At 40.5% G+C, this 14,230-nt stretch overlaps 2 protein-coding genes across 4 annotated transcripts in view; one reads left to right on the top strand and one right to left on the bottom strand.

The window, feature by feature from the left end:
• Positions 1-2,877: 2,877 nt before the first annotated feature.
• On the top strand, positions 2,878-3,774 carry LOC128460693 (uncharacterized; the record flags this gene model as incomplete). Its single annotated transcript, XM_053445956.1, has 1 exon — positions 2,878-3,774. A coding segment is annotated over one exon (897 nt), but the record flags the coding sequence as incomplete, so codon positions are not given.
• Positions 3,775-4,647: 873 nt separating this feature from the next.
• epha7 (eph receptor A7) overlaps positions 4,648-14,230 on the bottom strand; it is an 84,839-nt gene continuing 75,256 nt past the window's right edge. For 2 of the 3 annotated variants that reach the window (XM_053445533.1, XM_053445534.1), the window contains exons 14-17: positions 13,818-13,967; positions 10,295-10,488; positions 9,519-9,674; positions 4,648-8,598 (exon numbers count right to left, since the gene is read on the bottom strand). In XM_053445533.1, the coding sequence (XP_053301508.1) occupies positions 8,484-8,598; positions 9,519-9,674; positions 10,295-10,488; positions 13,818-13,967 (615 nt within the window). In that variant the 3' untranslated portion in view covers positions 4,648-8,483. Of the gene's footprint in view, positions 8,599-9,518; positions 9,675-10,294; positions 10,489-13,817; positions 14,034-14,230 lie in introns of all 3 variants that reach the window. The other variant, XM_053445532.1, reaches the window with a different exon arrangement.

Below are 14,230 nucleotides of genomic sequence, written 5' to 3'. Positions count from 1 at the left end.
TAGAAAGTGGTCATTTTAAAAAGGTTGGGATGTAATCCTGGCTTTTGCAGAATTGTCTCCTGTCAATGTTCTTCTGTCAGCAGGGACACAGCTGCACGCCTGAAGTGCGGCGGCACCAGCGCCCGAGCTGCGAAGTAGCTTCATCCTACATCCTGTAAGAGCTGTGTGGCCAATTGAGAAGGTGGCCGATGAATAAATCACAGTAAGAGCAGAGCTTTGCAGAAAAAAAATGGGTTGTGTGCTGCGATGTCGGGAGGGATCCCCACGGGATTTGGATATTATATCGGGTCTGTAGTTCTGAAAGAATTTTATAAAGGTTTCTTCAAGGTGTTGGGCTTTGTATTAATTTAATAAAACGCGGGACATTTTTTTCTTTTTCAATTTGACAGAGTAGAGAAGAAGAGAAGAACAAAAATACAGTTTGTTAGGAAACAACTACTGCATTTCCAAGAAAATCTCCGTAGCTCTTGTTGTCTCTAGATCTTGTTCTTGTTCACCTGAGCATGACACTGTTCTCCTGATTAGAAAAAAGCTCTTATATTCCAGTGAGTATTCCCTATATCATTGTTCTATGTGATATTAAGATGTGCTCTTTTAGGTGGTGTCTGTTTCTGACTAAGAGATCCTTTGCAAAAGGTTATAAGTGCAATTTACTGACTTTAAAAAATGTTTGATGAAAAATTTATAAACCTCTACAATTAAAAGGTTGCCAGGTTGTGAAAAATACCTCCTATCGTCGGAAAATCCATCTTCCTTTCTACTCATGACTCGTGAGTTGATGCCAAAGTAAAGTTAATATTATTACATTTTGTTCGCAGAGGTCTTAGCATCTCTTAGTAGTATAAGCATAAACACATACACTGATATCATCTCCCACCGTTGTCCATTGTATCAGCTAATAGTTAAACACACTTCATCCAATTTAAATCTTGGATCGATCATCAGTAATTGCATTAATCCTTTGTTAATACACAGCACTTGGTAAATTAATCAAATACATTAACTGAATCATAAATCACAGCCTCTGGTATTAGACTTATCATATTTACAGTATCAAAATGTCAAAAGATGGTGCCCCCCTCTAACTAAATGCTTATACCTGTATGGACTATGGACTACTAAGTTTCCATTTGAAAAAAAAAACAATATTGTTGGGCAGAAATGGAGATGTTATGCTGTTGACACTCGTAGCTGCTTCCTGATTGGGTATTTTTGGGCACAATATGGCCTTCACTGATTAGTAAGGCTTCTCTCACATTAGACCTCTTCTGGAAAACCATCTTGCATCACGTCCGGGCCACACCGGACTTAAACTTACATATTTGCATCACTTCCTTAACCCCTTTCAAATTAAAAGCACTCCAGGCTTTCTTTTGATTGAATCCATGATGAAACTTAGTCCTAAAGACCGATAAAATTATAATTGTTGGTGACTTTAATATTCATGTTGATAATAATAAAGATTGCCTTAGCGTAGCATTTATTTCAATACTAGACTCTATTGGTTTCAGTCAGTGTGTGCACAAACCTACTCATTGTGGTAACCACACACTTGACTTGGTATTATCGTACGGGGTCGGAATTGAAAATTTAACAGGTCTTCCGCGCAATCCAGTTCTATCAGACCATAATTTAATAACCTTTGATTTTTCAAATAACTGAATATAAGCCACTAATAAAAAAATTAATTTTCTAGATGTCTACCTGATAGTGCTGTAGCTAAATTTAAGGAAATAATTCCAATTACATTTAAACCCGTATTAGTAGAGTAGATATAAACAACAAATTCTTTAAAAACCTGAGCTCCATTGAGATCGACCACCTCGTTGATAGCTCTGCAGACTCGTTACGATTAACATTAGACTCAATAGCGCCTCTAAAAAAGAAAAATGTCAAACATAGTAAATTAGCTCCGTGGTATAATTCCCAGACAAATGAGTTAAAACAGTTATCAAGAAAACTAGAAAGGAAGTGGCGCTCCAGCAACCATGTTGAAAATTTAATAGACTGGAAGAATAGTGTTAAAGAATATAAAAAGGCTCTCCACAAAGCAAGAGCCGCCTACTATTCAAAACTAATAGAAGAGAATAGAAACAACCCCAGGTTTCTCTTCAGCACTGTAGCCAGGCTGACAGAGAGTCACACCTCCACCGAACCCAGTATTCCTCGATCCCTAAATAGCAATATCTTTATGACCTTTTTTAACGATAAAATTCAAACTATTAGAAATAAAATCAACCATCTCCTGCCCTCAATTGGCACTAATTCCCTCCCAACAACAGAGATCTCAGAAACGGCTGAGAATCCTGCCCATTACTTAGACAGCTTCTCTCTGATCACCCGTGATCAGTTTATCAAAATAATCTCAGGTTCTAAACCAACAACCTGTATCTTAGATCCCATTCCTACAAAATTACACCCCTACTCAAAAAACCCACTCTAGACCCAGACAGGCCAATATCTAATCTCCCCTTCATGTCTAAAATCTTAGAAAAATGTGTAGCCAATCAGCTGTGTGAGTTTCTCCAGGAAAATAATATATATGAAGACTTTCAATCGGGGTTTAGAGCCAATCACAGTACAGAGACAGCCTTGGCAAAAGTCACTAATGACCTTTTAATAGCCTCAGATCAGGGACTTGTGTCGGTCCTCGTTCTGTTAGATCTCAGTGCAGCATTCGACACAATTGACCATCAAATTTTATTACAAAGACTCAAACAGTTAAATAACATTAATGGAACCGCCCTTAACTGGTTTAAATCGTATTTTTCTGATCGCTCCCAATTCGTGCAAATTAATGATGAGTCATCTGTGCGCACCAAAGTTAACCATGGTGTTCCACAGGGCTCTGTGCTCGGCCCAATTTTATTCTCATTATATATGCTTCCACTAGGAAACATTATCAGGACATACTCGGTAAAATTCCACTGCTATGCGGATGACACCCAGTTATATTTGTCAATAAAACCTGAACAAAGTAATCAATTAACTAAACTTCGAGCATGTCTCAAGGACATAAAAACCTGGATGACCAGCAATTTTTTCTTATTAAACTCAGACAAAACAGAGGTTATAATACTTGGCCCCAAACACCTTAGAGATACATTATCTAAAGATATAGCTGCGCTAGACGACATTGCCCTTGCTTCCAACAAAACAGTCAGGAACTTGGGAGTGATCTTCGATCCTGATTTATCCTTTAATAGTCACTTAAAACAAATTTCTAGGACCGCTTTTTTCCACTTGCGTAATATTTCAAAAATTAGACATGTCCTTTCGCAAAAAGATGCAGAAAAACTAGTCCACGCCTTTATTACATCGAGACTGGACTATTGTAATTCATTATTATCAGGCTTCAGCAATAAGTCGTTAAAAACTCTACAGCTTGTCCAAAATGCCGCAGCACGTGTCCTGACGAGAACAAAGAGAAGAGAGCACATTTCTCCAGTATTAGCGTCGCTACACTGGCTTCCAGTTAAATCTAGAATAGAATTTAAAATTCTCCTCCTCACCTTCAAGGCCCTTAATAATATAGCGCCTTTTTACCTTAAAGAGCTGTTAGTACCTTATAAACCCACTAGAGCACTCCGCTCCCAGAATTCAAGCCTACTTGTCGTCCCTAAAGTTTCTAAAAGTAGAGTAGGAGCCAGAGCTTTCAGCCATCAAGCCCCTCGGCTGTGGAATCATCTACCACTTTCAGTTCGGGAGGCAGGTACCATCTTTTCATTTAAGAGTAGGCTCAAAACCTTCCTTTTTGATAAAGCTTATAGTTAGAGCTAATTAGTGCGGAAGAACGTAACTTTTTCTATTTTATGACACATGACACACGGAGCTTCTCTTTCCAGCTTCTCCTTCCTCTTCTCCATCCCTATCCCCCTTCCCCGGAATCCCTTTGCTTTATCACCCGCAGATCCAGGGCCTCTGTGGCCGCACCATGGATTGCGGTTTGTGGATCGCGCACCGGGGGTCGCAGTGTTGGATCCAGTGTGGCGGATTCTGAGTTATGTGGGCTGATCGTGGTGCTGGTGGCGGACCCTGTGTCGCGTTGGCATTGGGCACGGGCGGTGGACCAGGACCGCGGTGGTGGCTCGTGATGGGTCCTGGTGGGCAGCGGTGGACGGTGACTGAGGATTGGAGTGGCGTCTGGTCTGGATGGTGGATCGTGGTCTAGATGGTTGCTGACCATGGACTGTGATCGCAGCGGGACTGCTTGGCATGTCATGTTGGGGTTGTCCTTCGGGATGTCTACCCTCATCAAATGCTGCTAGAGACTTTAATCTTTAATCTTGAAGACTTTAATCGTGATGATGTTTTCCTGCACGTGGCATCTATTGGACTTCTGTCCGTCCTGGGACAGGGATCCCTCACATGTGGCTCTCTCTGAGGTTTCTACGTATTTTTACCCTGTTAAAAGGGTTTTTAGTAGTTTTTCCTTACTCTTGCTGAGGGTTAAGGACAGAGGATGTCACACCCTGTTAAAGCCCTATGAGATGAATTGTAATTTGTGAATACGGGCTATACAAATAAAATTTGATTGATTGATTGATTGATTGATGTATCTACATCAATGGTGATGTAGCCTAAGAGTAGGTAATGAGATTTAGCACCAGCCAGATTGTAAGAAGCACAGCAAAGGACACACACAACTTCTATAGAGATTGTATTATATTTCCAAAAATATATGTACAGTCTATTACAAAGGTTACAAAGCAAAAAGAATTGTCTATGTAACAAGAAATTGTCTAATTAAATGATCTTCTTCCGTCGGGGGAAAATACTTTTGACCAGTGAATATTCTCAATACTTTCATCACAGAAAAATAAATAATACATTGACAATTTGTATTACTGTACAACAAACTAAAAGGCAAAAAAATAGACAAAGTCAAAGTAAAGATGGAGATCCTATCAACTGTCTTTGGTCCTAAATGAGAAATTATGTACAACTGAAATCTTGTGGGTGACAATAATTCATCAGCAAGATATAAAAATATAGTGCATTTTCAATGTATTCAGAGCTCTCTACTGAGTAATATGTGTAAAAAACAATATAAATAAAATGTACAAGTTTTACAATTAGAACATATACAAAGATTCCCTCACATCTCGACTCTGTTTGACACAATCAACAGTGCTGCACTCTTTGGAACTATCCACCACTTCGCCAAGGCGGTGAAACTCAGTCCAACTGCTGTACCACGAGATTTGAAAAATAACTTCATACTCTATCAGCGATTCCTGATTCTGACCAACGGCCTACATCCTGCAGGTTCCTGTGTTTTATCTTTTATGTGATTATGTGTGTGTGTGCGTTTTGCTAAAATACAGCCACAGCAAAACCTGTCTTTGTCCAAAGCTGAGTAAGCTCAAGAGAATGGGGGATGAAACAGGCTAAAACAGACAGTAAAGTGACTTCGCTGGTGAAGGTGACAGGTGACCTGGACGATGAATCAATTTAATCTCAATTTGGCCGAAACTGCTGTTTCTCCCAGCACAGGGGGAGGAAAGAGGGGATCAGAGGCATTATACCTTAGGGTGTGAGAAGCCTCCAGGGGCCCGGTTTGAAAATCAGAGCCGGGATGGGGGGTGGTGAGACAGAGTGCTGCCTGTGAACTGGGGAGTTTTGTGCTGACTGAATGACTTTATGCCGGTATTCAATTCAAAGGTCTGGCTAAGACCCAATTGCTGAGCTTTGCTGTATGGATAAAGTGAGGATGTGTGTGTTTGTGTGTGTGACACGGGGGCTTGGAGCAGCTCAGCGCGAGTCCCACAGGGACAATGGATCTGAAGGTGCGTCCATGACAGGCCAATACAGTTTGAAGCTTCCGAATGTGCGTTCGAGCGTGTTCAGGTCCTTTGTAGTGAACCGGTCATGCTAAAACACCTGTTCAATAGAACAGTTGAATGTTTTTTGGTGGGCTCTAATAACTGGTTTCATTTTGAATATGGTTCCTAATTAAATGGTGCAGGCACAGTGATTGACCGGGTCACACTGAAGCTGCAGGGCTGGATTCCAACCTGTGATCGTCACAGGACAAGAGGCCACATCACTGGACAGCAAAGTTTACACACATGGACACTAAACAATAACAGAGTTCTATATGTAGTCAGGGCAATACTGCACTGAAGTCAAAGAGAGATAATAACCTGTACAACACTGTGAATTACTGTGGTGGTTCACTGCAGGCACCTAATCTGCTTCTGCAATTCAGCCATATTTTAAATGAGAATTTAGATGAAGTTCACACATTTTTTTAATTTTACAGGTCAAAAGCTGAGAGATCAAGAAATGTTCATGTGATTTGATAACCTATTTGTGCAGTACACTTTAAACTAACATTTATTGTCACGACAATATTTGCAAATTTTTTCGTATTAGTTCAGCTTTACCCACTAGAAAGGTGTTAAAATTTGATTAGAATTTCGTGGAATTTAAATATAAATTCAATAAAGAACTTTAATAAAATTAGCTGTGAATATCTAGATGTATATCTCGGGCTGCAGGAGCAATACAAGAAATTGCAAATGTTTTTTTTTTTCTGTTTACTGTGAAGTGTTTTTTCTTATTGAAACTGCACAAAAAGCACACTCAACATGGAAACACGCCTTTTTTGCATGTGAAGTGGAGACAGATGGCATCGAATGGGTTGATTGGCTTTTAGGACGACGTCTTCTGCAAAACCCCCTCGTCTCTATTCTCAGTACACACCGTATGCGTATGGGAGAAAAGAGGAGCAATCCCAAGAGACACTTTAATGCATGTTCCATTTATGCCTGTGAGGGATGAGCGGTGGAGATGCATGAATAAACAAAGGTGGCTGCATTGGGCCGTGGACTTAAGCGACATGATCAGTGCTTGACACACGCTCCCGCACTTTAACACCCAAACCCTGAAGGGGCGCTTTGATATCTGGGCAGTGCGTTGGTGTAAGATAATATCAGCAAGGCTAATTGGCACCTTTCTTGTGTTTCGAAAGTTGCCTCTTTCATCTCTGCAGCCACTCAGTTAAACATTTCCCTGCCATGTTCGGTTCTCATCAAACCTCCAGCTTATCATAGTGGCAAAGTACGACATGATTATTTCATTTGATGACTTGGCACAGCAGTTTCTTTCTTTTTTTTGTATGTGTCTGACCACGTTCCAAAACCGTTCTTAGGTTAAAGAGGTACATCCCTTTCCTTTCCAGCGGTGACTGAATCTTTCCAAAGGGTTTGTCTCAGCACAGCACTCGCATGTGTTTATACCTAGCACCTTAAAAAAAAATCAGAATTTCAGGTGAGGACCATTTCTACCTGGTAATTATTGCTCTGTTAAATTCATCTCTTCTTCGCTGACTGTGCCGCTTGTGGCGTTAAACCATGTCTGTTCAAGTTCAAGATAGAAAGAAAAAAAAATTAAAATAATAATGAATCGCAAAAAGCGTTGCCATTGAAGTGCCTAAAATAGTGGCAAAATGAATGTAACGTATTTTAAGGCAGTATTACGTCTACACTTTTCTTGGATCCACCCTTACAAATTCCTGTGTGCAACATTTTAGGCAAAATCATGGCAAAACAATATGCGTTGGCTTCAATTTCAATACAATCTTTCAACAGTGCTAAAACATTCTACTCAACAACCAAGTAATGGTTTGTGTGTTTCCTGTAGTGAACACTAAGACAAAGGATATTGCTACTCGGATAAAGAAAAAGAGTCTTGTGATTCAAAGAAGAGTTCACATCTTCCGTCTCCTCGAGTGTTGCACTCTTGGGAAAATTACTAAATACAAAAATGTGAAAGGTTGACACCACGTCAAAAACTCCAGTCGGCCGCACACAAGCACGTGAGGATAGCATGAAAACACCAACCACTGCAAATAGTTCAAACAGCCCGGCGTGTCTCAGCACAGACGGGGACGTTGGGATCTGTGCCGAGAGATTTCCCTCCGTTTTGGATAAAAGAGGAGTTTACCCTGTTGTCAAGTCTAGATAGAAGAGCAAAAAGCATTGCTGCATGCGCCACAACATGTCACTGTGGCAGATACAAAGAAAATGAACAGATAGAAAAACAAAGAAAGTGAAACCATTGCAAGATGTTTTTGTTCTCGTGAAAGGAAATCCATGGCCGCTGTGTGCACTCAAATCACTCATTAAGTTCAAGGAACATCTGCGTCAAACTCCTTTCCGATGTGCCATTTGATATGTGGTTGAGTCTGTAAGCGCCTCAAAAACAAACAAGAAAAGAACAAAGAAGTCCAGGTAGTTTCTTTTTTTGTTACTGTTTTGTTTTTTGTTGCCCTTTTCCTCTCTTTAGTGCCCTCTGAAGATGCGGACCACAATCCTTCACTGAGGAACAAAGGAATGATTTCACTCCGGACACAGCCGGAAGAGTCAGACATAACAGATGTCTGTTTACTTTGAAGATCCTGGTAAAACGTCCCAGGCGCTGCTCCAGGTACGCTCTGTTTGCCGTGATCGCCCCTGCCCGAGGTGGCCCGGTCCCAGTCACACCTGGACACCGGTGCCGTGGAGATGGAGCATCTGGGCCCTCATTGTCTGTATGCTGCTCATGATCTTTTTCTGATGGCCCACCAGCGTGATCCCCAAGCTCATCACGTCCCTGGAAGAGAGGACAACACATCAATCAACGCACTGGACCACAGCACGGCACGAAACAAGTGAGATTTACAGCTTCAGGATTTTCATTATAGTGAGTAAGGGGACCAGACAAAGGCAGACAATCACACAGGTTTGGCTGTGAATTTCAATAATGCATTTTAACACCAATTTCAGACATAGTGCAGCAGGAAAGTGTGATCCATTTTCTTATTATTGCCACAATAATCAAGTCATGAACATCTGTACATTGGTAGGCCATAGATTTCTTCTGGCATGGTCAATTGCAATTAATCCTGATAATTTCTTCACTGTATTTTAACTTTGTGTAAATCTTTACTCTAAAAGTCAAACAAGGAAATGAACAACGATGCCCTTTGAACCTTTTGAACGACTTTAAATGTGAAACATGTGTGAAGTGATTCAGTGACATTTATCTACACAGCAATGACACAGATATAAAGCGTCGAGTAGAGCTTGGCCCTGTTTTTAAGGTGATGGCATTTATTCTGTGTAAACATTAACAACACTGAATTCATCAACACAACAAGTAAACATGGAGAAAGGGTTTAGTTTGCATTAATTGCAAATTAAAGCAGGAGGCGCAGGAGGATCAATACACAGAGAGACTTACGACTAAATTATGATTAAGTAAAGTAATAAAACATGGAAATTAAATAATGAAGGCATGACTTAGATAAAGCCCTGTTCTCTCTGCACTTTGGGTAAATAAAGGTCGTAACCAATATCTGAAAATGTACAGAGTTACACAGACTTCAAGTCAGCCGTGAAGCTATAATTGAATGTAAAACAGAAGAAAGTAGATTCTGTTTACCGAAGTTTAGAAGGAGCGTGTAAGTGAGATCACTGGCATTAATGTTCTCCACTGATGCTTAACCTCTTGAGGACTTTGGATCTACTCACTCGATTGACATCCTGGCCACAGATTCCAGGGAACTGTAGCCAGCCGCTGTGAAGTTGTCTCGGTATCGTTCCATCTTGATGGCTTCCAGCCACTCTCCCACGGAGCGGAAAGCGGTGAAGTCTGGTGTGCTCTGATCTAACAGTGGACTAATTGGTCTGTGGGATGAGCAGAGAAAGATGTTTGTGTCGAGTGTGAGAGGGAAGCGTTCTGCTGAACAACAGTCAACCAGACAAAACAACGACCAAAGGCGTCCGACAGTGCGGTCAATTGCAAGAAAGGGAGAGGCAGCTGAATGGAGGCTTCCATCAATACAGAATTCACAAACAGATGAAGCTTGTCACCTTTCTGCTTGATAAATATTTTGGCCAATATCTTTATACATTCCCCCTCATACAGTCTCTATATCGTTAAGTGCCTTTTTAACCAGCTCTAACCTCCAGAGTCTCAATCTCACCTCTGGAAAATATGTTCTGACTGCAAATGGAATTCATTTGACAGACGTCAGAGCGAGGTCTGGAGTCCCCGCTGCACTTTAAAGTACCAGGAACTCATTATAGAGATTGATTTAAAAGCCCTGCTACTGACCATAAAGCCATGGAAGCTGCTTTGGGGTATCGATCCCTGGGGATTTATCTTTCATCTGTGAACTACAGACGCTAAATCATAAAGTGGACACTTTGGATCATCCGCTAATGCACTTAAAAATAAAAGTAGAAGTTCCTTTTTTTGAATGACAACACATTTTTACAAATCATACTAGGCTTTGTTTCCTTACCTTGTACACGTTCCCACTGGGGTTTTCAAGGTGTTGGGGTTGCGGATCATCTTATCGAGGATGCCAACTATCTGATCAAATTTGGGCCGCTCGGCTCTGTCTTTCTGCCAGCAGTCCAGCATTAGCTGATGCAGCCCTGCCGGACAGTCCATTGGGGCTGGAAGACGGTAGCCCTCCTCTATCGCTTTAATGACCTGGATAATGCAAAACAGATGGACTGTTGGTGTCAGCATTAAGTATCACCCTAAACCCCAAACTTTTAAGGTATTAATCCCCAGCCATAACCTTTAACAATCACCCAACCCCTAAACCATTAAGAATCAGCCTTTAGTATCATGCTATCTCCAAACCCTTTAGTAAAGAACCTTGAATGTTTTTACCCAAAGGAGCATAGGGCCGAACTGGAGTGGATGATTAAGTGCAAGTTGTTTTATAATAAACTTTTGTAAAAGTAGCTTCACTGATCAGTTAGAGGAGTAATTGAGGACTCATACATTTCTGATCATACCCTTATGAACCTTACTCACGTAAAGGTTGAGGGCAGAGGAAGTTGCACCTTGTTCTGCCCCTATGATTTGTGAATATGGGCTATACAAATAATATTTGAATGATTGATGCCTGATCCCATCACACCAACACACCAATCACATACTAAGGACGTCCAACTGGTTTCTCTTCCTGAATGACGCTGCCGAGATCTTCCTACTGTGTGTCTCCCTGCAAGGACCATAGCTAATGATTTGCACATCTGTTTGTGAAGCCCACTTGAAACAAAACTACCTGAAAGATATTGTTTTAAAAGCCCACATAACCAAGTTTATGTTTTATGTCCATGTCATGGTAATTTCTATCATTTGTGGGGACATTTAATTGATCAGTTTGAATTCTGAGATATGGATTGTTTTCAGGTGGAAAATGGAGTCCAAAAACGTTGAGCACATTAACTGTCACACATTCAGACAAGCTTGGAACCAATCCCCCTGTTCATTCTAATTAACTGGACCACTAACTTGGAAGAGAATCCTTCCAATGGAGCTAGAGTCTCCACAATAACAGTCAGTTATGTGTCTATTGTTGTAAAGCTTTGTCTGACTATTCACAATGTCCTTACATATTGGCTATGAAGATGGTGAGAATAATTTAGATGTTTACTAAGATACTGTATATGTCACAATGCCACAGTTGTTTATACCTTTTAATTAAAAGTATTGTCTTAGCCGAGATTAATTTTCCCACATTGTTTATATGTCTAAACAAAAGCCTCTGATGAATAATAGAACCACGATTTCTGTTGTCAATCCACTTAATGCAGGAAGTTTAGCAGAGAGTTCATTAAAAGTCAACACCATGACAAGAGTAGGCGCAGCGGGCACTTTGATTTGAGCCCTTCCCTTTCTTTTTCTGTGTGGATGAGGGGCTGTGTGTGTGTTTGTGCACACTGTATATTCATCAGCTATTCCTATCAGGACCTTGCATACAAGAATGAGTCATGGAGGGAAAAGGTGTCAAAACACTGAAACTGTTGGGGAAAATGCAAATTATGTCTTCCCAGCATCCCCGGAGGATGTTTGCTGACATCTTGACAAAGCGCAAACATTTCTGACATTGATGTCTGTCAAGTACTGGAGTGGCAAAACACCACATACTCCATTCCAATGCCCCGACATCTTGTTTAGCATTTCTAACATCTGATTGTTCAATCAGCACGCCACTGCTCTGGAGCACCAAAGAATCTTAATCACGTTAAGCCCCGGTGTTGCGGGTGCTGAATACCGGGGCGCCATGTAGGAATCTTAAAGGCCACAATCACTCGCCTTCCACCATCAATCAAAATGTGTCAAGAGTCAGACGATGGGAAAAAGCTTCAAGTGGTCTGGCGCGGTTGGACTCCATCAGTTGGAGTTAGCAGGGAAGCGGCAGCAGCATCACTGTTTTGTGCTTTGATTGTATTAGAGATACAAGCAATAGTGATTCTAACATTTCAACAAGACTTATTGTCTTATTACTTCAGGATACAAGGGCAAGGTGATAGTGCTGAGTCATCTTAGGGTTTTGAACTCATCCAATATTAAACTTGTACAATGATTGCATTGTTTGACGTACTAGAAAGAAGATGTAAACTAATTCCCTTGCAGGGAATGAGTGTGCTAAATATTTCATTTAAAGGTGTCAAAACAACTATAACCTAGGTACTTAAAGAGGTACTGTATGATTTAGTATTGTACTTCCATAAAGTTGGGGGACTCTAAAGGGCCAGATAAAAATAATGGTCAAACTTAATGCTGCAGAGAATTATATTGTTGCTTGTTTGGGTGTAGCTCTGAAAACATAATCTGGAGCATACTTTCTATTAAAGCTCGTCTTTTGCGTCTTTGTGCTCAGGCTAAGTTCAGCCTGATGACATCACAATGACATCAGCAGGGACTATTTCCTCACACAGAGGAAATCGTGAAATTATTTTGACAGGTTGTGTCGTACCCTGATAGGAAAGCCTGATATGTGAAGTAGCACTTTAACATCAGAGCTTACCTATGACTTCACAAATTTTGAATTCCACAAGGGAAACACAATCAGCAAAGTCCGGGTAAACTCCAGAATATGCACGAGTTGTGTGTTCTTGGTTCAACATTGCCACTCTCACTGGTTTCCATTACCATAAGTCATTATGAACTTAAATTTGAATCTGAAGCATCCTGCATAACAAGTGCATTCCACTCCTGTTCTTCATATTAATAGCACCATCAAACCCACGTTCTCAGGACTGCCTGTCCCATTTCAGGACTCTTTCTCCCTCAAATGGATTTAGACTGCAAGAATCGAGCAAGACTTCTTGAACTAATTAAACTCAAGGTTAACATCCCTGCTGAGCTGTTCTCATGAGAGTCGTGCACGAGAGCCTAAAAGGAAAAACCACAAACTGGGTTTTGTCAGAGACTTTCTCTGTTTTACTGGGACAACTTCATCAGGGAGAATTACAGATAATGTTATTTTCTTATAATGCCGGCCCCTTTATTATACTTAGTTTAGAAACTAGTAGATAGTTGAGATGTAGATCAGAGGTAATTTATATCTTCCACAGCACCACCACTCCTTATACTGGTTTGTCGTTTGTAAGCAATACATTATGGATGATTTTGAAATTTGATATTCTTAAAGAAACTCAGACCCCACAGTTTTTCAGTGTCTCTAAATCTGTCCATGTATATACTATATCTATTAGAATTACTTCTACGATAAAATTATTGATTTGTTTGTCTACAAACTCTCATAGAGGAGATTTACATTTTCTAGACCAAAAACAACCTCTTCAAAATGCATCTTTTGTCTGACCAATGGTCCAAAAGGCAAATAAAATGACATTTTGTTATTATGATATAAAACAAATACAATCTACAAGATGACAAGTTATTTAGATATAAAAAAAAATAAAAAAATGCTGTGTTGTAATTTTCTGAGAGGAAATACAGTTTTTCATTATTTGAAGATGTAGAACATGAAACATTTCTATGGGGCAGTAACTCACATCTTGATTGGACATGTCCCAGTAAGGCCGTTCCCCATAGGACATCACCTCCCACATGACTATACCATAACTCCACACATCACTTGCGGAGGTGAATTTGCGATACTGGATGGCTTCGGGGGCGGTCCACCTCACAGGTATTTTGCCGCCCTGTCCATAAAAACGCAGGTCAGTGGCTGGAGCAAAGATCAAATTCATAACATCCTGCATCTTCCCCTAGAACATCAATTGGAGAGAATGTTGAAATTACACACAGGGTCAGAAACAGAGTACATTTATAAACAGCTTTGAAATGTCCACAACTGCAGGCTTGTTGGCTTATTGTAAATAATAATTAAACATATTCAAATACTAAACTATTACAAAGCAAGAAACACAGAGCCCACCATCAGTAACTTAAAGACGACAGATTC

Source organism: Pleuronectes platessa, chromosome 17 (genome assembly GCF_947347685.1).
Source record: "Pleuronectes platessa chromosome 17, fPlePla1.1, whole genome shotgun sequence".
NCBI classification, from domain to species: domain Eukaryota; kingdom Metazoa; phylum Chordata; class Actinopteri; order Pleuronectiformes; family Pleuronectidae; genus Pleuronectes; species Pleuronectes platessa.
The sequence above is the reverse complement of the archived record's forward strand: the minus strand, read 5'-3'. Positions and strand labels throughout refer to the sequence as shown.